Source organism: Aethalodelphis obliquidens, unplaced genomic scaffold (assembly GCF_003676395.1).
Source record: "Aethalodelphis obliquidens isolate GAN/ISIS:26980383/991018 unplaced genomic scaffold, ASM367639v1 scaffold5, whole genome shotgun sequence".
NCBI classification, from domain to species: domain Eukaryota; kingdom Metazoa; phylum Chordata; class Mammalia; order Artiodactyla; family Delphinidae; genus Aethalodelphis; species Aethalodelphis obliquidens.
The window spans coordinates 55,750,782-55,775,101 of record NW_020837949.1 but is presented as its reverse complement, the minus strand read 5'-3'; the positions used below and the strand labels follow the sequence as shown (position 1 = coordinate 55,775,101).

The window sequence follows — 24,320 nt, the reverse complement described above, 5'->3', positions numbered from 1 at the left end:
GTGACACAGTGGTTGAGAGTCCGCCTGCTGATGCAGGGGACACGGGTTCGTGCCCCAGTCCGGGAAGATCCCACATGCCGCAGAGCGGCTGGTCCCGTGAGCTATGGCCGCTGAGCCTGTGCGTCCGGAGCCTGTGCTCCACAACGGGAGAGGCCACAGCACTGAGAGACCCGCATACAGCAAAAAAAGAAGAATTCTACATACCTCTGGTTTGAGCCTATGATAGCGATGTGTTCCAGCCTACCACAAAGTTAAGTAGAACTTTGAAGCCAGGGCCTGTATATGATGGTGGCAGTGTTGTTACAATGACTGAGAATAGGTTACCCAGGATTATCAAGTATGGGAGTCAGGCACCGCCAGATATTCATAAGAGATCTTACTGTAAGGGGAATGCAAGAAAAACCTTCATTTACCAAAGGTTACTTCTTCCCCACACAAAGAATATTTTGATTCCTGTTAAATAATGATCAAGACAAGTATGATTGAAATGTAACCAGAGAAAAACTCCTTGTTTAATATGTATCTTGTTTCTTTCAGGCCGCTTTTTCGTGGAAGTTCAGATGTCGATCAGCTAGGAAAAATCTTGGAGTAAGTATTAACTGTAATTTTACATCTGTGTCTGTAACATTAAAACATTACAGTGACCTTCCTCTGACGTTTATGTAATATGTTTATCTCTTGTCTTTCCTACCCCAAGCTGCTGCTGCTGCAGACAATGTTACTGTTTGTGTGGTGAGTGGGGACATGGTAGACGTCTGCTGTTTTGTGCAGAGCCCATCATGCCTTGTGGCCTGATTGCTCTGCTCTGGAAGCTTTTATGTTGCTCGTGTGGATCTTTTGACAGCTGCCCTTTCTCTGCTTGGCTGAGGTCCAGTTCTTTAAGTTCAGCTGTGTTATCTGCTTGGGGTCATTTCAGATGCTTCCACTCAGAGGTGGGGCGCTCAATGACCAGGTAACCCATCCTTACCCACTGGGCTTCCTGTCCCCATTGAGTATCCTGTAGTCATCCAGGTTGGTTTTACATTGTTTTGTTTTGTCTTCCTGGACAAAGGATGGTATGCTACAAATCCATTTTTCTTTGGAACACTGAAAAAGGAGATAAGGATCCTAGGTTTCAATCCTACGCCTGTGGCTAAATAACTGTGCAGTCTTGAAAAAGTCATTTAAAACACCGGGTAGAAGACTTACACAGTGCCTGGTACATAGTAAATGCTTTTAAAAAAATGTTAGCTATTATTATAATTCATCATTAATCGTTTAACCTTTTTGTTCCTTAACTTCTTCGCCTGAGAAATGAAACTTTAAGGCTTTCTTGTGCTCGAATTCTTTGGTTCCAGTTGTCTGTGACATAGCTCCTTGATGATTTTCAGAGTTCCATTAGCGTACATGTTTGTGCATGTGAGAGTATGGACGCTTTCATGTGTCCAGAATGGGAAGAAGAGGCTTTTCTTCTCACAGAGCATGCAGTACAGCAGCCTTTTGGGATCTATGTTGTTGCCAAGCCCCATCAGGATTCGGGTGGAGTAGGAAGAAAGTGGGAGTTCTAGAACCAAAAATAGCCCTGATCATTGCTCTGTACCATTTTATAGGCATCTAGTAATTTTTATGATATTTGCAGCCTGTAAAACTGATGAAAAGTCCCCCTAAAGAAAAGCATTATATTTTAACACTATTTTCTCATGTTTAACTGCTTAAAACAGTCGGAATAAACCCGGAACCTGAGTTTGTTCTTTCAGTGACTGGAAGCAGCTCCAATAGGCTTCTGTTAGTGCCAGAGTCACTGCTGAGTCAGAACCCAGTGGCTTTAAGGCCTGAAAAACATTTGCTAGTTTTATTGTCTGGGGGCTTCCTGGGTCCAGGGCAGCTGCCACGACGGCTGCTCCTGCCACTGCTACTGTCCGCTCCGTAAGATGGATGAACTCAGGACCAAACTTGCACATTACTCTCTGCTTCTGGGTGTCACGTTCTTTGATCATTCAATGATGAACTCCCATCTGTTCTTCCCTATCCCTGTTGAATGTATTTTGTGGGCATGTGATTGTGAAGAGGGAACTGTGAAAGTCAGGCATACCAGTGACTCTCTTGTTAAAAGTAAGAACAGTCTTGGCTGAAACCAGCTTGCCAGACACTGACGTCCTTCACCTGCTTTTCCTTACTGACTCCACCTGGGCGTTCTGTCCACCTCTAACACCGACGTCTTCAATCATGTTAACACTGCTGGTGCCCCTTAGTACGTGAAGCCAGTGGGACGGACCAGAAGGAACCTTTGACGAACACGTTTGACTTGCTTCCAAGGGAAAGCCATTTCCACTTTTGGCAAAGGCCTAAGATCCCAGGTTGCCAGCAGAAAAGAAGCCATAAAGTTTGATATGTTTTGTGCCTTTAGGTTTTACTTCTTGGTTTCTGGCATTGTTTCATTGAAATTATATTCTGTTTCCTCTGAATGTATTCATTGCTTTGGCAGAGAGAAGAGGGACAATGCTGCACCCTAGTGTCACGTCTGAAGTACTTGAAAAATGATTTCTGTCTCAGCCACCACTGCCATTTATAGGTTTTGTGCTTTGTCAGTGTTTCCAGTACAAATGTCAACTTTTAAGGCTTATATTCGGCTTTGTCCAAATATTGAAATTTGATGCAAGCCCTTTTTAATGGACCTATCAGAATTTCACAACACTCATATATAGGCCATAAATGTTCACACTAGATATTAAACTGAATATTTTTTAAAAGAAAGCCATATTCACATTCTCTTAAGGGGAAAACTGTTTCTGTGTTTTGGAAGATTTATACTTTCAAAGAACAGTAAGTACTTTGAAAGTGAAACTGAATGCTTTTAGCTTGTGACATTTTAGAGCATTTTTAAGAGCAGAGTCATAGTTAAATGGAAACAAAATACTGGATTTGGAATACGTTTGCTCCAGGCTCTGGGCTGAACTATGTGTGAAGTTGGCAGTTCATTTTATTCCTCATCCTCAGTTTCCCCATCTATATAATGGAAATAATAATACCTGACCTACATGTCTCAGGAGGTGGTAGATTTAAGAACACTTTTATAAGTTATTTATATAAACAGGTATGTATATGTATGTATGTATACATCACACATATACATACAGGGACACTGTTTTTCTGAGAGCTTTTGGCATTCAACTGCCCACATTGCCAGATTTAGCTCAATATAAATATATTCAAAACTGCAAATAAAAAAGATTTTAAACTTGTACTAAGAGTTGTTATAATCGATTTCTAGGTGACTGGTGATGATATGCAAAAATATTGATATAAAAATGGCTAAAAGGCCAAAAATGACTGAAAGACAATTTTTTAAAGTTATTTAGTAAGCATTCTCCTGTTCTTCCTCTGCCTGTCCCATTCTATCTAAACACACACATTTTTTTAAAAATAATAAATGGTAATGTTTTTGTTTTCCTCTTTTTATTCTTATTCTAGATCTTGCAATTAAACAAGTTAGTATGTTGCTCAAGTTGTCATTTCCATTCATCTGTTCCATAAACATGTCTATGAGTCTGTTTTTATCTATCTCAATAACCTGGCTCTCCCCACATGTCTGACAGAGGTAGGATGACTATGTCTTTCCCCAGACACCCAGTAATAGGTGTCTGCTCTTCCCAGGTGAGGTCTGTTACCTGGGCTCTGTTGAGGTGAGGGAAGGGGAGCAAAGCCCTACAGAGATCTTGTGACATTTACCACCACGTGTTCCTGCACCCTGGAGGACTTGTTCAGGAGGACATCCCCTGGGTCTTAGTCCCAGCGAGTGCAGGCCAAGAAGACGACAGTGCAGGCCAGCACCTTTTCTAACTGTAGTCAAAAGAGTTTTGCTCAGTATTTGAATAGTCATATAGTCTGTCCACTAAACAGCCTGTGCTGTTTTCGTATCACTTGATGCTCTCTCTACCTTTCCGATCCCAGGATGGTTTTCAGGGGGAACATAAATGATACTGTTTTTATTAATTGTTTGCTCACTTCGTAATAGCATAAAATAGTTATATAAAATATGTAAATTATGGAAGTTAAATTTGATATTAAATTATAAAATGGTATTGCATAATATAGGGCTACCATACCTTTTAGCCTCATTTTTTGGGTCTGGTTCTGATTTATGTAATTACTGTGTGAGGAATTATTCTTCAACCAAAAATGCAACCAAATTTATGTGTAAACAAATCATGTTAGATGAGTATCATAAAGGCACGTCAGTACAGGAGTGTTCGATCAGAGCACAAAAGCACTCCTGGGCATAAAGGAAAATATGATATGCCCATGCGGGTCTCCTTTGAATATATAGGTCCTGCTCTGTCAGTATTTCAGGGCTTATTGGTAATACAGTAGTTTCCAGTTCTGCATGCTCTCTTACATTTTGTGTCTTCCGCCAAAGTAATCTCTTATCTCTTCCCAGTGGTTTTTACAGTTCTCCTGTGAGATTACCCTATTGCAGCACCTGATTACCCTGCCATGATCACCGTATTGCAGTAGGACAAAGAGAAATGGGAGTCCTGCCGGTCATACAAGTGATGAACTCCTGAGGCTCTGTGTCCCCCATGCCTGCCCCTTAGGCTTTACCTTCTTCTAAAATTGGTGGGAAAATCGCTTCAGCACAGCAGCTAATGCTTACATTCACCTGTGGTTCTTTTGTAGTGTAATTGGACTCCCGGGAGAAGAGGACTGGCCTAGAGATGTTGCCCTCCCCAGGCAGGCTTTTCACTCAAAATCTCCTCAACCAATTGAGAAGTTTGTAACAGATATTGATGAACAAGGCAAAGACCTACTTCTGGTAAGTTCACATGATGCAGAGTTGGTCTGCACTGTGCTCGTGAGAGACTTGCCCTGTCCATACTGGGCACTGGGCACAGTGTCAGTTCATCATCATGTGCCACAACCACACGGGGCAGAGGCCACAGTCTCTCTGCAGCTTTCATTTCCAGCCCTATAGCAGCTAGTGGCTTTTGATTCTGCAGTGTCTTCAGGTCCTATAGAAAGAGAAAGAGGGACTTCCCTGGTGGTGCAGTGGTTAAGAATCCGCCTGCCAATGCAGGGGATACGGGTTTGAGCCCTGGTCCGGGAGGATCCCACAGGCCGCAGAGCAACGAAGCCTGTGCACCACAACTACTGAAGCCTGCGCTCTAGAGCTTGTGAGCCACAACTACTGAGCCCGCGTGTTGCAACTACTGATGCCCGCACGCCTAGAGCCCGTGCTCCACAAGAGAAGCCACTGCAATGAGAAGCCCGTGCACCGCAACAAAGAGTAGCCTGCACTCGCCACAACCAGAGAAAGCCCGCGTGCAGCAACGAAGACCCAACGCGGCCAATAAATAAATAAATAAATAAATAAATAAATACTGTGTATCAATAGATGCAGCCAAAATTTGGAAAAAAAAAAAAATGAAAGAGTCTGATCCACACCCCTTCAGTCTGCCATCTTCGAATGTTCTTTTGAATGCAGCCTTAGAATCCTCTGGGTTCGTCTAAACACATGCTTCTTTAGAAGTAAATATTATGTTTCCTTGTTTACACTTTCATGCTACTTTAAGCAGCTTGTTTGGCATTTAATGTGTCTTGTCTTAAACAGGCACATTTTTAGGAAGATGTTTTTCCAAAGGAACTGGATAGCAATACTCCTTTTAGTTATTGATTTATTTAATAAGTATTGAACGTGCCCTGACATATAAAATACCTCACTGAAAATAAAGACTTCTGTGCCCTGTTTGAGACTCAAACTCATAATACTTGGCTTTGTACATAATTCTTTGTATTTGGAGGCCAAACAGTAGGTAGAAGAAAGTACCTATGGGGCTACTCTTGGTGTTTGGAACTCAATGAGTAGTAATGAGTATCCTTTACCAGCTGAATTAACAACCTTTGATATCTAGCCAAGAAAGTGCTCCTAGACTCAGAAGCTTACTCCCATTCTGTCAGTATATTACGAATTTTAGATATAGACCTAAGAGTCCATAGGTCCTAGCAGACATGTTATGTATGCTTCAGCTCTGTGTGGACACAGCCATCGATTGGCATGTTTGCAGAGCCAAGGATTTTCCCAGTGAAAGCCCTAACTCCATCGTCAGCTGATGGTGGCTCACTTTCTGATGCTTAGGCAAAAGTTCCCTCCACTGCCAAATTATAGACAAGGACAGCTCTATTCCTCCCCACTGTTGATTTGTAAGATACTCACTAGTGTGGCCTGGAAATGGAAAGCCATCCAGAGTGTAAATGCTCTGTCTCCGTCCTGTGCATCACATGCTCTTAGCAACTCTGCTTTTCTCTGCCCTTTTCTCCACCTCATTGCTTCTTTTCAGTCCTACTGTCTGCTCCCCTAACTTTAGCTGGTCCCTTGTCTATCAGAACTTCAACTAATTCACAGATCCTTTCAGCTCTAATCCCACTGCTAGCATTTGCCCTGTCACTGTTTCCTATATCAGATTCCTACAAGGAGGAACCTGGCTGCCATACCTCACCTTTTTTGCCAATCCGTGATAAGGGTTGCTACCTACGGCCAGGCTGCACTCCTGGCCCAATCAGGTATGCCAGGAGACAGTGAGGACCGCATGTTATAAAATATAGCCACCATAGGATTTCCTTTTCAGCAGGAACTTTGAATGAACTGTTCCTCTTAGTAGAGGATTCTGGACAGACGGTGACAGTGATGAACAACTTTGGTAGTGAAGTAGCCCAGTCCTTCGGCTAACGGAACATCCAAAGACAACCCAAAAGATCTCCTGGCTCCAACATTATTAGGAATCATCAAGAAGAACTTAAAATGTAAAGATAACAGACAATGCCATGTGTTCATTCAGGGTCCCCCACTAGAGGTGGTGGTTTCCAAAGTCAGACCACACACTAGTGCTAATCTGAAGAAGTAGCAGGAGACGAAAAAGAAAAAGGAGCAAAGAAACCTACTAAAGAGAGAAGGAAGTAGGTAGACAAGGAATGGCAGCAGAGATTAGAAAAAGGAGAGGAATAAAAAGCAGAGCCAGTAACATCATGACCAGGTAAAACTTAAGCATGGAGCATAATATCCACAGGCATGCAGGGAAAGGACAGTCCAAGACCTTAAACCTCAGCAGTCTCTGAAAGCTCTCACTGTTTTATCCTAGAGGGACACAAGCTAGAACTCTAAAGCAGAGAAGGCAGGCCATTTGGTACAAGAGAGGCAGCTGAGATCCCAAAAGTAACTGTTGCCGCTATTGAAAATTTTTTACTAAGGAAGAAAAATAGAGAGTATTTTAGAAAGTTGTTTTATTTAAGAAACAATTAACATTTAAAAGTTTAGCACTTTAAGAGTTATCCTTCATTTTTATCTGAAGAAACAGTTGACTTTATAGAATGCCTCAATCTTTCATGTATGGATGTATTATACATCAACATTTATAAATGCTCTTATGTAGATATATAAGTAGTGTGCAGTAACAAGGCGATTCAGGGGAAGAATTATTTTTAGCAGGCAAAACCTACATATCTTTATAAGTTTTGTCCCCTTCATCATGATTAACTTGGGAGTCTGGGTACTTACTCCAAATATGATGCTCTTGCTGAAAAAAGTTTTGGAGTTCTTGCTATCAAACTGCTTTCAGAGCCTGAGGTACTTTTTTTTTTTTTTTTGGTCCTGTATTAGTCTGTTTTCGATGCATAACAAACAACAAAAAAAATCTCACTAGCATACAGCAATAAGCCTTTGTTTCTTGCTCATGTGTCTTCACATTGGCAGAGACGGCTCTTTGAGGCATCTAGAGCAACTCTGCTTCAGCCGGTGGGTCAAGTACTGGTCTTCTCCACGTGTCTCATTCTGGGGCCCAGGCCCTAGGGCCTTTGGCTCCCCGCGACATGTTTTTCTCATCCTAGAAGGTAGGTGCTCCCAGAAGGGCAAGCAGAAACCTACGATGCCCCTGAAGGCCTAGGCTCGGAAGAGATAGCCTGCCATTTCTGTCCACATTCCATTGGCCAAAGGAAGTTACATGGCCAACTTTAATAGAAGAACGAATACTTCTCCCATGGAGAGGGGGAAGGAAAGAAAAGGAATATGTGTCAGAAAATGATCCAGTCCACTGTAGTAGTCAACTCTTGACTAGGTGGTAATTCAAAAGCTCATTTTTTAAGCAGTTATTTGGCAAGCAAATTATATTTTTTTGCAGAAACAATATTATTATGCAAGATTTTAAAATTAGTTCTCAAAATAGCCAATTGTTCTACTGAGGTAGAGCAGTAATAGGATTCAGCCACCTTTTCTAACAATATTTCTATAGGACAAAATGTATTACAACCTCCAACTTGAGATTCTCACACACACCCCACCTTAGGCTAAAGATTTCTCCTTTTCTCTACCCTCTTGCCAGACCTAAGCCATCCGTATAGTGTGGGAACAGGGCTTCCTCTCAGATAATCCTCTAGGGACATGTCTCTCTGTCTTGGACATATCTCCACAACTTCTTTTTTCTTTTTCCTATGTCCTGGGAATTAAACTGGCTGCTTCCTTTTCTAATGCCACTACGTAATTTTTTCCTTCTTGGACTCTGGGAAGAGAAAACTCGGGCTCAAGAATTTTGCCCCTGCTTTCCTGTCCTTCGGGAATTCAGCCCTTGTAAAGCTTTTCTCAAGATGTTTATTGCTGTTAGAGACAGTAGAACCATTCTACGAACAATCTCCTTCCTCTGCTTGTCGTTTGGGTCTTTGATTTTCAGAAGACACTATGCGCAGGTTGGCGTCCACGGACTAGTAGGGAGCTCAGGATAAATAAGATTTCAGGGGACCCAACAGTTCACCTGAAGTTAAATGTAGAATTTTCTGTTTGTATGTGTTTTTCTAGCTCAGTTGCATTCAGCAGAGTTTTAGAGGAGTCCTAATCCACTGAGGACCTAAGACTGTGAGATACTTAAGCGCAGAAACCCAGATTAAATGGAAGAGGTCTACATAAGCATGATAACGTTAAGTCTAGATTACACAGAGGACTGAAATCAAGAGAAATTTCAGATCCCCAGCCCACTTCAGTAGACACTGCATCACAAGGATGGAGAAGCTGGTATAGCTTCTCTGCTACATGTGAGCTCCTGGGGCAGAGGGTGGGGGAAGACATTACTCATCATTAGTGCTTGCCACCTGCTAGGCATGCTGGAGGAGTTGGTGGAAGGAGAGGAGGAGGACTTTTTTTTTTTTTTTTAAAGAAGATGTTGGGGGTAGGAGTTTATTTAGTTATTTATTTTTGCTGTGTTGCGTCGTTTCTGTGCGAGGGCTTTCTCTAGTTGTGGGAAGCGGGGGCCACTCTTCATCGCGGTGCACGGGCCTCTCACTGTCGCGGCCTCTATTGCTGTGGAGCACAGGCTCCAGACTCGCAGGCTCAGTAGTTGTGGCTCACGGGCCTAGTTGCTCCGCGGCATGTGGGATCCTCCCAGACCAGGGCTCGAACCCGTGTCCCCTGCGTTAGCAGGCAGATTCTCAACCACTGCGCCACCAGGGAAGCCCCGAGGAGGAGGATTTGAAGAGCGAGATTACCTGGGGTTGGAGTGGAAATGGCACTGAATTAGGGAAACGTTGTGACTGATTATGTATCAACAGCTTGGGAATGCAGATTGCTGCTCCAGAGTTCACCTTTCCCTCCTTTCACCTTCTACGTGCACTTGAGTCAACGCCTGGAATAGAGTTTAGTGACTTGACTTGAATCTGATGGTCCCCTTGTAGGGCTGCTGCTAGCCCATATGGCACCTTGACTTGAATTAGAAGGAAGGCATCTCTTTCTCTGGGTGGCGCAGCCCTGGGGCAGTGGATCAGGATAATTAGGGTCTAGGCTTTAGCCCTTACTTGTTGCCTCCTCCACTGGCCCTGGGTTCAGTAATTATCCTTTACACCTGAACAAGGTAACCCCCTTCCATTCCCTGCTCATTGATAAAATCAGGGTAAAAAATTAGGGTGAAGATTCCGACTATAGCACTAAGTTTGCTAGCATCAGAAAAATCACTACCCTAAATAAAGTTATATGCATGCTGTAATAATAATGTGATAGGGTTGGAGAGAAATCCTGGGTGGGTAACAGTCCACAGGCAACCCAGAAGGTGTTGCCTTTTCCTGAGCAGACATATATGAGTACTGTCTACATTGTATTTAGTGTCCCTTGAAGTAGATATTCATTCTCTTTTATAGACACATGTAATACGGGACAGTGAGTAGATGCATAATTATGTGTGGCAGTGAATAGACGCATAACTATGTAAGCACATTATTTAAATGGATATGTTTTATGTCAATCTGTTATTTTTTCTGTATCACAGAAGTGCTTGACATTTAATCCAGCCAAAAGAATATCGGCCTACAGTGCCCTGTCTCACCCATACTTCCACGACCTGGAGAGGTGCAAGGAAAACCTGGATGCCCACCTGCCGCCCAGCCAGAACAGCTCAGAAATGAATACAGCCTGAGCTGCCTTGAGCTGATCATCCGGAGAACCTCCTTGGTAGCTGATGGGTCCCCTGAGTAAGCCCTGCAGAGCTGCTGAGGATCACTGGCTGGAGACCTTCTAGCTGCCATCTTCTGGATGGGCTCTGCTTCTCTGAGGAAACAGCCTCGTTTACTGTTTTGAAATCAATGCAAGAGTGATTGCAGCTTTATGTTCATTCGTTTGTTTGTTTGTCTGTTTGTTTTAAGAACCTGGAAAAATTCCAGAAGAGAAGCTGCTGACCAATTGTGCTGCCATTTCATTTTTCTGATCTTGAATGCTGCCAGTGTGAAGTGAGCAATCCAGACACAGCTGAGTTATGATGTAATCTCTCTGCAGGTGCTGGAGCCTGATTTGGTACTTTTGAGTGAGTGTGTGTGCGTGTGCATGTGTGTGCGTGTGTGTGTGTGTGTGTGTGTGATTCTTGATCTCTTAAAAAGTGTTACTTTCTGTAAACAACAAGAATAATTGAATTTTAAAGGCTCAAAGTGACCGCTAAATACCAGGTGTCTGTTGACTAAAGGTGATTCACCAAAATGGGCTTCTCAGATTTAAAGTTGAGCCTATGTCCTTAGCATTTCTTTTCTGGCCCAAAGCAGTAAATTTGCTAATAGTAAAAGGTCCACTATCTAGGTGAAGTTTTATACACACAGCAAAAAGAAAAAAAAAAATTCTACTATCCTTTAAGAAACCTGTTTTTTGAAGCACAAATTCTATTTACTTTTCAAAAAGCTCATTTACTCCTTGTAATTTTAACCTGTATAATGTGCTTTATTGTTTCTTTTGAAAAATACCTATAAGCTTTTTCTTAACTTGCTATAGATTTAGGGAGTGTACCTCAACTAGGTAAAATCGTCAAAAAATAATAGAGAAAGCCTTTATTTCCTGGTTTGGAATTTATTTTCTTTGTGGGTTTTGTTGTTATTTTGTTTTGGTTTTGATTTTAGGAATTTGTCAGAAACTGTTTCCTGTTTGGGTTTGGAGGATAGTTCTCTCTGACTAGAGACAGGAATGGCATTTAAGTTTTCCCCCACCTATTACACTGTACTTTTTCTACCGTGCACTGCCTCATTTGCAAAGTATCCATCTTATCTATCCGCCAGCGCATCTAGTATGTATTACTACCCTTACATAATTAATAACAGATTGCTTAAGCTGTTCTCATGCACCTCCTTCTTTCTTTCTTTCAATGAACCTTTCATAAATAGTTTGATTCAGATTTATGGCTTATGGCTCCAATTCCACAATCCTAACAGAGTCCCATATGTTCTCCCTCTACTGCAATCTTCCTGCCTGGCATTTGGCATTCACGGTTGTTACCTAGGCAATGAGTAGAAGACTGGTTCTTCTCAATCACCAGCAAGTAGACTGCTTTAAAGTGTAACTTAGTGTTTTACAGCTTTATAGAATATATTGTCAGTGTAGTATCTGAGGGAACGTCCTTAACTATTTTTTAGAAATATATATTTACTCTATAAAATTACCTATTCTCCGTCGCCAGGCTGTGCTTGTTTCTAGTGCCTTATGCACATGCCCGCTCTCTGCAGAGCCAGCCTGACCTGGGCATTGTGAACAGCTTTACTTTTCCTCTTGCCATTTTCTCTACAGTACTTTATATTCCATACCATCTCTGCCTTCTGTGTGGTTAGTGCTCAGTCGGCTCTAGTAACCAGAAGACACAGAGATGAAGTATCTTTTGGTAAGTTTAGCTAATTTCGCTTCCTGATTCATGTTTTACGAGCATGCAACAGTTAGACTGTGTTTAGAGTTAGGGTTTTCAAAGAATGGACATTGCTTCCCTCAGAAGAAAATGTGCCAGATGATGTTTATGCATAATCAGGCCTTTCTGAGTTCTCCACAGCTTAATATTGTACACAACTATCTTTATATATATATATATATATATATATATATATATATATATATATAGTTTAACATTGTTCTAATTCAGTAACTTCAAGAGCAGGAAAATTTTTCTAAAGCAAGATACGATGAGAAGATGGGCCATAAGAATGTTTTATACTTTCTTCCTTGTGACCACATCGATTATGTTTTGTCATCTCTGTAAATGCTTGAGATATAATGAATCCAGAGCATTCAGGTCAAGCGTACTTGCGGTCCCCCTGGATAAATGAGTTCTGCCTTTCCTTCGATCGGGGGTCAGAACACAAAGACCAGGGGCCTAGAAGTTGAATTTTAAAACTCACTGAACTAATCCGTCATGAGCTTTTCAGTTAGTATCCATGGTTAGAGTGAACATAACTTGGGTTTTTGCTTTTGCAAAAGTTTTTCATAAGTTCACTCAAGAAAAATGCAGCTGTTCTAAACTGGAATTTTTCAGCATTCTTCAGCATTTTAAACATGTAGAGAGTTCAACTTTTATTTCTAACATATGCTCCTGATTCGTTTCTTGGTAGTGTTTATAAAGAAAACTTAAAGCACAAACATTTTGACATTAGATACTTGCCAGATTCCCCTCTGAGAGGCAGAAGGAGAGGGCTTTTCAGCCTCTCTGAACTTGTTAACGAGTCTGTCCCCAGCTCTTCCATCCGGGTGGTTGTTGCACTTGAGTGATTACTCTCATTTTATGTCTTTTACATCCGCCTCACCACTTCTGAAATCCAGATCCCACACAAGCACCCTTTGCCATTAGGGCACTTTGAAGCACAGAGCAGAATACAAGCTTACTGAATACAGCTTATTCTTCTGCTACATATGGTTTCAAACATGTTTGCCAAAAGCTAGGCAGTGGTTAGCTGAAAAGGTCATACTGCCCCAGGGCTATACTGAAGCAGCTTATAGCAAGTAAGAAACAGGATGACAGACTTGAACTCACATTTGAATTTCTTACTAGGACTGGGGCAAGAATATGCCTGATAGTTTCTATATGATATTTAGTTCTAGTGGCCCAAGCTCTGGGAACTGCTGTGCTGGGGTGGAGTTGTAACAACCTGCATTTAAAGAGTCCATTTAGGCATCATAAGCTATCACGTGGCAAAGCTAGTAAGGCCCTAACCTTATAACCTTAAAAACACAATCCCTGAGAGCTTGTCAGAACCCAGTGTGTTGGAGCCTCCCACTTTGTCTCTCCTTTGAAGTAGATGGGAACTCAAGGAGCAAAGAACCTGTTTCCGAAGAAAGCTCCAGGCCATTTCTGCCCTCTGTGTTCTCATGATTTTCTCTCAGGAAACACACTTTGAATGGCAGAATTTTCATTTTGCCCCAGGTGACATACTAAAAATAGTTCAAAATATTCACCTAAGACCAGAATCTCAGCCTTTTAGTTTTAGATGAAAATGAAAATTTTGGAATGCACAGGATGTTAATATCTTAAATAAAACATGTACCTTTTCTTTTGTTTGTTTTTTGTTTCGGTACGCGGGCCTCTCACTGTTGTGGCCTCTCCCGTTGCGGAGCACAGGCTCCGGACGCGCAGGCTCAGCGGCCATGGCCCACGGGCCCAGCCGCTCTGCGGCATGTGGGATCTTCCCGGACCGGGGCACGAACCCGTATCTCTTGCATCGGCAGGCGGACTCTCAACCACTGCGCCACCAGGGAAGCCCAAACATGTACATTTTAATAGAGAAACTTATGGTCTGACTCCAGAATGTGATACTCTCCATCCTGATGGAAAAAACAAATACTACCAAACTTTTGAATCTTAAATCATGTATTTAAATTACGTTTTTAACTAACTATAGCTGCTTCTCTTAAAAGTGGTACCTGTAAAAGTCAGTAATGGTAATTCTCATTTCTTAATGGAAATTAAATCATGTAAGCTTCCTAATATCATAAACATTAAAATTCTTCTCTCTAAAGAATTACTCCTTTTTTTAAGTGACAACTTTACTGTAATTTTTATGATAAGCACATGAGAGTGTCTCACATTTTCCAAAAACAGGCCTGTGTTGCATAGGTGGGTCTAGGAAAGAATAATGTTGAAAGTTAGTAAGCCACTGTAATTACTTGTGTTAGTACAGTTTCTTGGAAAGAAAATATTGAAATATGATAAATTCCTAGATATTGATAGAATTCAAAAGAATGCATAAAGACAAAATGATGTCTTTATAAAAAATAAAGATGTGATTTCTAAATCTTTAAAAACCATGAGACACTAGGCAATGGATAGAGGAAATTCTGGAGAAAATGAAAGTATTCAAAGAAGGATAGTTTCAAAGTTATGTATATTTTGAAGGGTATATATTTTATTAACATGTATTGCAAGAATTTATATTCAAGTCACCTGGCAACTATGAACTTAATATGGGCAAAAACAAATTTTATGGAAAAGTCACTCCAAACAGTTACCATTTCAAAGGTTGAGCTAATCATACTAAACCATCCCTATTCCTTCCTCATTTCATGGAAGGAAGCAGCCATGTGAAGCTACACTTGTTATGCAAGCCTAAAAATGTTTGTTGTAAAAAAAAAATAAATTAAAGGTGTGTTTCCTATGTCACCAGGATTTTTGAAAACTTGTGAAACCCAAACCATTTATCATGTGCATTCAGTACATTCAGATGTATGATTAGGAAGATAATTACATGTTCCTTCCCCACAGTGGAAAAACTTCTCAAGGCTACCAAAAACCTGTCAAGCAGTGTAAGTCCTCAGATAATTAGTAGTGGTGTTTTCCTCAAAAGCATAAGAAAATAGCATTTTCATTTTTTATCAATGCAATTTTCAACCTGGTTTTGTTACATATCTATATCTCAAGCATTTCTAACTTGTACTTTTTCAGAAAATAAACCAAAAATATTCCTTTGGCCTTTTCCATCTTCTGACCTTTGTTAACAACAAAAAAATGGAGAAAGAGGAGGGGTCTGATTTTTACATGTTTTTCGCGATTAGTTGTATGTTTTCTTTAATGAAGTGCAAACCAGCTTTTCAAAATGTTTTCTATTTCTTAGCATTCCCAGGGAGTTAATTTAGATAAATGAATGGACTTCCATCAACATATTTATGTTTCCTTGATACTGGTGCTCTGGCCTTGAAGAAGAAAACAAGACTCTCCTGAAAATAAATACAGGTTTTTTCCAAGCATCTGTTTAAATACTATTACAGCAATTTGAACTTAATATGGTAGGAAAGGGAGGCGGATTTTCTTTGAAATGTCTGTTTTAAAATTCACACTGTCCTAAGGGGTGAACTTTCTTGTTTTATTCTAGTATATTCCACAAGGTGGCACTTTGAAGCAGGGTGTGGAATCTGAGCAAGGCTTCTACCTTTATTTTTCTGCACACATTTAACTCTTGCCTAGCGCTTGTTTTTCAGGATGATTAATAATCTTCACAGTGTTCTGTAACTCAGATATTTTAGTTGTTAGCTAAGTTCTGAACAATTGTCTGCAAGTAAATTGTTCTTGAGGATGAATAATACACCTATTTTGATTATTTTAGTGTATAAAGAGAGCCTAGTCATTCATTTGGTCATGAAACATTTTTTGAGGTAACTAATTACCTCACTTTTCTAGGTGCAAAGTTACAAAGATGGACATGCTTATTACTCAAAAGGCAACACTCATCTGTGAAGAGGATAGTTTTGTTAGGAGTGTAAAACTCCTACAGAGGTCCTAGGCAAAATGCCCATAGCCCCTGTCACCTGCTTTCACATTCCCTACCATGGTGGCTGTTAGGCGATTAAATTTAAAAATACTAATTTAAAAAATCAGATGCAGAAACTAAGTAACGCATCAGTTACTATATAGACAAAAGTATTATTTCAAAGAATTGCTATGCTGAAACAGAGCCCTAAAATACTAAAAGACCTGGTAATTTTTACACTTGTATAGTCACAAGTGTAAATTCACAAGAAATTGTAATTTTTTTAAATTTTCAGTAAGCATATGAGCTAATAACTTAGTATATCTACATAAGTGTTTGATTTCTCCGCTTGCGAAGTTCTTTGGCAACTTATTATAAATATATATGTACATACACTTTTTTCATACACTTTTGTTTTAATTCACAGATCCGCTCAGAGACCCATTATCTGCCACATGATTTTAGCTAATTTTAGAAGTCATTTTCTTTAACAGTGTCACTGAAATTTAGGAGGAAGGAAATTGTGTTATTTTTTCAGAATTTCCTTAGCACAACCCAACGGAAGGCAGTTTATTCCTTCTGAGTGGCAGAAACTCCCTAGTGCCTGCTTCACTTTCCTCCGGAGTAGCCAGCGGGCAAGTCTCAGTAATTCATACTGAATCAAAATACCGCACACACTGGGGGCTGTCAAATCTTCGGCCTCATCCCTCTGCTTAAAATCCCACTGAAGTATTTAGATTCCAGTTTAAGCCCCTAAGTGGAAGGCCGAATTCAAACCTCGAGTTTGTTATCAGTTGGGCCAGTCTGAACTCTTATCTGCGCGCGTTCAAAATTTCCCTCCCACCGAAAGCCTTTCGGTTGCGTTGCGCCGTCGCCCCGCCCCTTTGGCAGTAGAGTGGCAGTGGGCGGAGCTGGCTGGGACCCGCCCGCCGCTCACCTGTTAGTGCCTGAAATGATGTACAGACCCGGCGGGATACTGTCCGAGGTCCATGTGCCCTGCTGCTGTCTCAGAGGCATCTGTTCTGCAATCTTAGGAAGTAAAATATCCCTAGAAGCAAACAGGTGTCATCTGTGCGTAAATAAGTACAACACAATTCTCCGAGAGTTCGGGTATAAAGAGATGCTGCTCTGTATGAAGCTATCTACCAGGCATCTCTCAAGCTCTAAGCTCAGATTTTTTTTTTTTTTTAAGAGAAGATGTATAATTACAGGAAAGATTTTTTATTTTTTTATTTTCTATCATTCTACATATATGATGGCAAAAGATATGCCTGGAAAAGTTTTGTTTGGAAAATTTGTTTATTTTCTGCTTCATCCTCAGTTGGCAAAAGCTCCTAACTCTTTACTTTCTAATTTCTTTCTCTTTTTTCCTTTGTCAAGTAGTTAAAGGTATGTGAGCAAATTATCTCATGTGGGAGGGAGACTTTCCTGTTTAGAGGAACCTTTTGTGTGAATTGTTTTGTCAAACAAGTAACCCCTTCTCTATTTAAGGAGTTTGGACTGTCAAATGTAGGTTTTCTTAAAGGGGACACATAACTGTACATAACGCTATAAAGAATTATGACTATAGCACTAATCAGCAAGCATAAAGCCACAAGTTATATCATTTCTAACTCCCTGTGGTTTCTAGCCAAATCCGTTGAAGTGCTTAGGTTACAGTCCTGAAGAGACCTTTCGTACCCTTACTTGAAAGTTTCTAATATTAAGTTTTATGAAATGCAATAATGTGTATTAGCTAGCAATATTTCTGTGATCACCAGCAACTCCAAATTTGACCTTGAAGTCTCTGGATAATGAAAATAGATCCCAGCAGTAATACACTTCTTGAACACCCCCCCACCAAGTGTATTATGTATCTTTCTTATTTTGATCCTGTGTTTGCAACAAATGTATACGGGAATATTTTAGTTCCTTACTTTGTATTCATTTATTTTCCTACGACCAGTAATAAATATACTAGTTAGTACATGGAATCAGTAGCATCAGCTACTCCTAGGATCAGCACTTAACAAGGTGGGAAATTTCTATTTCAAGTTGTTCTGCATTTGCATAAATTATTTCTATTATTGTTCATGTATATTATTTATTTCTCAATCACGCTAGTCCTGTGAAAGTGCAACAGAAGGCAGACCACATTAGGATTTGCATTAAATGCTCATTATCATGGTCTTGATGGAACTAAGAAAATTAAAATTAGACTAAGCCCCCAAATAGCTGCATGCATTTTAATATGATTAGTAGAATTTAAGTGTAGAGAGATAGTGTTTTTATGTCTAGGTGTTTTATCATTATGTAAAGGAATTAAAGCAAAGGACTTTGTAGTTGTTCTTTTGTCAAGTATGCATATACTATAGTGTGAAATACAGCAAAACTTAAAACTGCAGGTAGCAAAGCATCAAATACTGCCTTAATTTAGGAACTCTGCCAGGTGGCCCTCAGAATAGATGCCAGGCAGAGACAGGTGCCTGGGTGGCGCCTCCTCTTATCTGGCCTGGAAAAGAAGCTTCCCCCACACCATCTAGTACCCTTGTAGGTGGTATGTCCTGTAGTGGGAACAGGTAGCACTGTTGAAAGGAGAGCAGTGTGAGAGGTTTCTGTAGAAGCAGACCTGTCAGCGTGTGCCTTGAGGCTTCCAGAACATGCCAGGTGGAGAAGTCCAAGTTTCCATGCTTCAAGCAACTTGGTTTTGTAGAGAAGCAATCCAGTCTGGTAAGTAAAACAAGGATTGCGTATACAGTAGTCAACAGTGGGGTTTTAACAACAGTCCCCAACACCTCAAAAGCTTGTTGCATTTCTGGTATTTTAAATTTTGATCTGAAGGTTAAATGGCAAGTGTGTTGTAGAAAAGAGCAGTATGTGGCAAGAAAAGCACAATGTCGGTTCCCGTAGAGTGCAGATTAGAACCAGAGGGTTTTATAGGCTTATCATTTCTGAGATGTGTAAAAGCACGTTTTCACTGTAAAATGTATTAATGTTTCTGCATTCCTATAGGGCCTAGTTAAAACTTTATTCTAGATTTCAGCAAGGGTGTCACAGCCAGTGAGCTATTTTTTTGCTTTTTTTTTTTTACTTATTTTTATAGTAGAAGATATTTTAAAAGTAGAAGAAAATCTTAATTTGGACATTCGACTTGTTGGTTTCTGTGTTTGAAATCACGGTTCTGGAGATGTAGAGATTGTGCATGTGCATGGCAGATACTAATCTAGGCTGTGTGAACCAGCCCAGGATAACTGATACTCCGCCAGCCTCTGCATCCTTTCCTCCTTTCCTCTGAAGTGCTCTCTGCCCCCTTTCTGGACTGTCCACGTGCTGCTCTCCATCCTCCTCTGCTGTACTTTGGGGTCAGGGACATGATGAGAGATGCTTTAGGCATCCCAGGTATGCCTGTCCAGGCTTGGCCACCACCCCTACTTGACCTCTGGCTGGCCACAGTCATGAAGAGAAGGTTCCTGGTGCTGAGCACAGTGCATGGTCAAGACGCCAATCACAAATGCCCTCTAGCATCTTCGTATATGTCTTGATTTTTAAACCAAGTCGTGCTACAGAGCATTCTGTTTTGGCTGTGGTGCAAAGAAAAAGACTAACCAAGAATATAAACCACATTCCAGGCTGCTGTTTTCCATCCATCTACAGGCTATACTTTTACTGTATTTCTTCATACTTGAAATTCATTCTGCTATTTTAATATCAGGGTACAGACTTATAAGGGTGCATGTTCCTTAAAGGTGCAAAATTACTCTCATTCCGTTTGCTTATATTGCTACAGAATGCTCTGTTTTGGTGCTTTGGGTTCAGCAGGTCAAAGAAGCAGTGTGGAAATTGACTGCCTGGAACACAGTCTTACAAGAATGCTGGCAGATGGCTTGGTGTTAGATATTGCTTCTGCTTTTTTCTCTGTACACAAGATTGAGAGTTACCACACTGGTCTGTCAGGTTCACCTGGGTATCCTTCCTCACAGGGTCCATAAACCCTGTGCTCTCCCCAAGTGTGGGTGTGATGCCGCTCTCTGAAAGCAGGGATCTTCCTACATATCCAGATCTTTTACCCCTCAAAGAAAAATGACCTCGTGTGCAGACAGGAGGAAAATGGGAAGAGCCGTCTCACTCTAGCGACCATCCATGTAGAAAGCCCTCCTGAGGCCAAAAAAAAAAGAAAGAAAAGGAAAAAAAAGAAAGCTGACCTGTAAAGTTACCCTCCTCCTAGGGTCCTGACCTGAGTGATCTTGCTTCCTTACTTACAGGTAGATGAAAATATAGGTCAGTTTACCTAGGCTCTTCCCGCCTGAAGAGAAAAATAGAAAAGTAGGTATTTGTGTCACGTGAAATATGTAATCCAAGGACCATCAAAACTTACATTAAATACCCCATTGCTAGCAATCAGTTTTACGAATTAGCTCAAGTAAGTGATGCTTGATGACCTGGGGTTTCTGAGGGCAGAGGTAGCTCTTCTAGCATGCACCTTACTCTTAAGACTTGTTTGGAGAGGGAGAACTACCAGTGGTGACTGTGACAATGGAAAAGGTAACATGTCAGAAAATTCAGAGGGTTATAGGTCAAGAATCCTTTGGAAACTGGATGTCTTACTGGGTGCTAGGATGCAAATTTAGGTGTTTATTGTCAGATAATGGAATTCATTGTTTTTTAAGAATTGGTGTTGAAATGTCATTGTCCAGTTCATTGTTTTCACTTATGCACAAGCTAAATTGAAGCAAAAAGAGAAAATGGTTTGTGTATTTGTCATACCTTTTGTACTTCTTACAATAAAACTGTTGGTAGCAAATAAAAATAATAAAAACAGCAATTTTAACCTGCTTTCTTGGAGATGAATTACTATTCTAGCTATTTTTCTTTTTACTTTAATGTAAAATAAATGTAATTGCAGTGAGTAAAGTAACATCTAATTCAATAGCAAGTTTTAGCAGAATATGTTTCAAATTCTTGTTTTAAGAGACTCCTTTTCAGGCTTCAGATGTTTAAAAAAAGTAGCAGCTCATTGAACTTAAAAGTTCCATAATAAGTACTTAGTAAGCTCTTAATAGTTGACTGTGGTAAACACTGAAGACCCAAAACATGAATAAGGCACAGACAGTCCTTTCTGAAGCTTACAGACTGAGACTGTGAAAAAGGTTTGTGTAACCAATTGCCAATAACCTGGGAAGGAAAAGAGATTTCACATTGGAAATGATGCTTGAATGGATTCAAAAACAAAAGTTAATGCTGGCCAGTCACAGAAGGAGAAACACTTTGTGTGTGCAATGGTCTGCAATTATGAAATAGCAGACAGGAAAGGGCAGGAAGATTGGTGAGGCCACACCTGGGGCAGTGGTTTCCAACATTTGGATCATAACCTATAGAAAGAAATATAATCCAACAGCATGGCTGGTGCACACAGATACACATGGAGACATATATCAGAAACTTATTTTCCACAAAATGATGCTGTGCGCCCCACACGTTTTCTTTTTTTATTTTATTATCCTCCACACTTTGAAAATACTGGTGGCAAGCCACGAAATTCATTTCACAACCCCACCAACAGGCCATGACTTAATGCTTTTAAACAAAGTAAGGGGCAGAGGGGTGGTGAAGGAGGAGGTGAGGTCCAGAAGTGCTTAATATACCATATAAAGGAGTTTGGAGCCACTGAAGGATTTGAAAGAGAGAGATCATTTCTGTTAATGTGTGCCTATTTTTGTTCGACTTATATACTAGACGAGAGTGACAGACGAAGTAGCTCCTGAGGTGCTACAGGCACACCAGAAGTGGGACTGTAGTTGCTGTCTGATATTTATATTCCCATCTTTGTGTACAGTATCAGGTATTTTAACATTAGTCCTCCAGAATTCCTTGGGAGCTCTCATTAGCACTTGCCTTAATTTTTTTTTAACAGGCCCCAAATTGCATCTAAATTTGTAAAATCTACACAGAATATTCAGAAGGGATGATACAGAGAGTCAGGAATTTGATCTTTATTAAGTAAGTGAAAGTTTGTAGTTTATTAAGAGGTCAGTCATGACTACCTGTTTCTACAAACCACAGGTATTTACAGCCAGGTTTGGCAGGACCATTTTTTTCAAAGTGGTTTATCAAAGACCTTAAGCTAGTTAGTTATCTCTAGTTATCTCTGCTATACTCACTTAGAACCTCAGTCCATTGAAAGCCCAGTAGGCCTTTGCCACTGATTTTGCCCTCTGGAGTGTGAGCCCAGTTTGCACCTCCCTGTTCTCTAGCAAAGAAATCCTTGTGGATGGTGATGGTCATATTTGTTCCGCATATGCCATTTTTCTGGACATAGCAGATGAAACAACCAAAGCATCCCATGGGATGTGGAGCCAAGCAAATGACTGTGTGTTGCTCTCGTACACATCTGGAGCTGCTACTGCCTGTACATTCCGAGCTGCGCGTGGCCACATTTCTAGATTCCAGAGATACAGCAGTGAACAAGATAAATAAGGTGCTTGATCTCATGGAGCTAACATTTTAGTGGGGGAGACAGAAAATAAATAAAAAAGTGTATAAGTACATTATGCTTAATGCTATAAAGGGAATACACAGGTCTTAAAATAGAAAGTACTTGGAAAATGGTGGTCAGGAAAGGCTCCATGAAAGCTTTGAGTTGAGGCATAAATTAGCATGAGACTGAGGAAGCCAGGCGATGTGCTGAGGGTAGAAGAACTGAAAGCCTCACTAGAGTGGATTCAATAAAGAATTGGTAAGTGAATATGGGAAATGCCCAACATGAAGTGAGAGGTACGAAGTGTAAAGTAAAAGGTGTGAGGGGTAAAGTGTGACCGGGTACTGGATTGAGCCCAAACAGACTTTGATAGGTTCAACATACTTTCTTCCCAAGATCAAGAACAAGGCAAAGACGTCAGCTTTCACCACTTCTGTTCAACATTGTGCTAGGGTAATAGGCAAGAAAACAAAAGGCATAGAGATTGGAAAGAAAGCAAAGCTGTCCTTATTCACAGACAACACGAGAGTCTCTGTAGAAACTCCTGAAGAATACCCAAAAAAGCTACTAGAACAAACACATTTTGCAAGGCCAGAGGATACAAGGGCAATATATATTTTTAAATGTATTTCTATATACTTTAAAATTGCAAACCCACATTTAAAAACCAATTACGGTAGCAGCAAAAAATGAAGTCATCCTGGATTCAGGTGGGCCCTAATTCCAATGACTGTTAAGAGGAGAGGGCACATGGAGATGCACACAGAGAAGACAGATACGTAAAGATAGAGGCAGTGATTGGAATTATGTTGCCACAAGTCAAGTAATGCCTGGAGTCGTCAGACGCTAAAAGAAGCAAGGAGGGGACTTCCCTGGCGGTCTAGTGGTTAAGACTTCGCCTTCCCATGCAGGAGCTGTGGGTTCCATCCTGGTTGGGGAGCTAAGATCCCACATGCCTCACAGCCAAAAAACCAAAACATAAAACAGAAGCCGTATTGTAACAAATCCAATAAAGACTTTAAAAAAAAAAAATCCACATCCCCCCCCCCAAAAAATCTTAAAGTAAGGAGGAATTCTTCCCTAGAGCCTTCACAGGGATCATGGCCCTACTGACACTTTGATTTCATACTTCTTGCCTCCAGAGCTGCAAAAAAATAAACTCCTCTTCTTAAGCCACCCAGTCTCTGGTACTTTGTTGTGGCAGCCCTAGCAAACTAATACAGTAATTCAATGTGGAAAGGACAATCTTTTCAACAAATGGCTCTGGAAAAATTGGATATCCATATAGGTAAAAAAATGAACCATGACCCTTACTTCACACCATGAAAAAAATTCAAAATGGGTCATGGACCTAAACATAAGAACTAAAAGTACAAAACTTGCTGAAGAAAAATAAGAAAAAGATCTTCGTGACTTTGGGTTAATATCTGTAAAGTTCCTGGAATATTAAAAACACTATCAATAAGCCATGAAAACAAACTTCCTCTTGTGCATACAGAAAAGCCTGTCTGGTCAGAGAATCCCCAGCTTAAGTCTGGGGTGATGGAGGAGGAGGGGGAGAATTGAAAGCATGGAGGCCCAACTTATAGTAAAAAGCAAAGTGGGTTACTAAGGAGAATGAACTTTCAGTGCAGAATAGAACCACCAATGGCTGCATTTGAGAGAGTCTGGGAAAGTTCTGAGAGATAAAATGGGAGTTGGCATCATCTGTTGTGCGATGCAGCATGAGAAAGGGAGGGAGAGACAAATTGGGAAAGATGATTTTAAGGAGTTCTCATATGTTTGAGTATAAGCCCATTTTGCCATTTTCTAAGAGTCTAGAAAAGACCCAAATCGATTTTCAATGACTTTCTAATGATGTTGCACTGAGATGGGTCCAGCTTTA

General features: G+C 40.6%; 1 protein-coding gene across 4 annotated transcripts in view; it reads left to right on the top strand.

Annotated features, from left to right (window-relative positions):
- CDK6 (cyclin dependent kinase 6) overlaps positions 1-13,791 on the top strand; it is a 226,328-nt gene extending 212,537 nt beyond the window's left edge. For all 4 annotated transcript variants that reach the window (XM_027102457.1, XM_027102458.1, XM_027102459.1 and 1 more), the window contains exons 6-8: positions 538-588; positions 4,657-4,792; positions 10,275-13,791. In XM_027102457.1, coding sequence (XP_026958258.1) covers positions 538-588; positions 4,657-4,792; positions 10,275-10,421 — 334 coding nt within the window. In that variant the 3' untranslated portion in view covers positions 10,422-13,791. The remainder of the gene's footprint in view (positions 1-537; positions 589-4,656; positions 4,793-10,274) is intronic.
- The last annotated feature ends 10,529 nt before the right edge of the window (positions 13,792-24,320 follow it).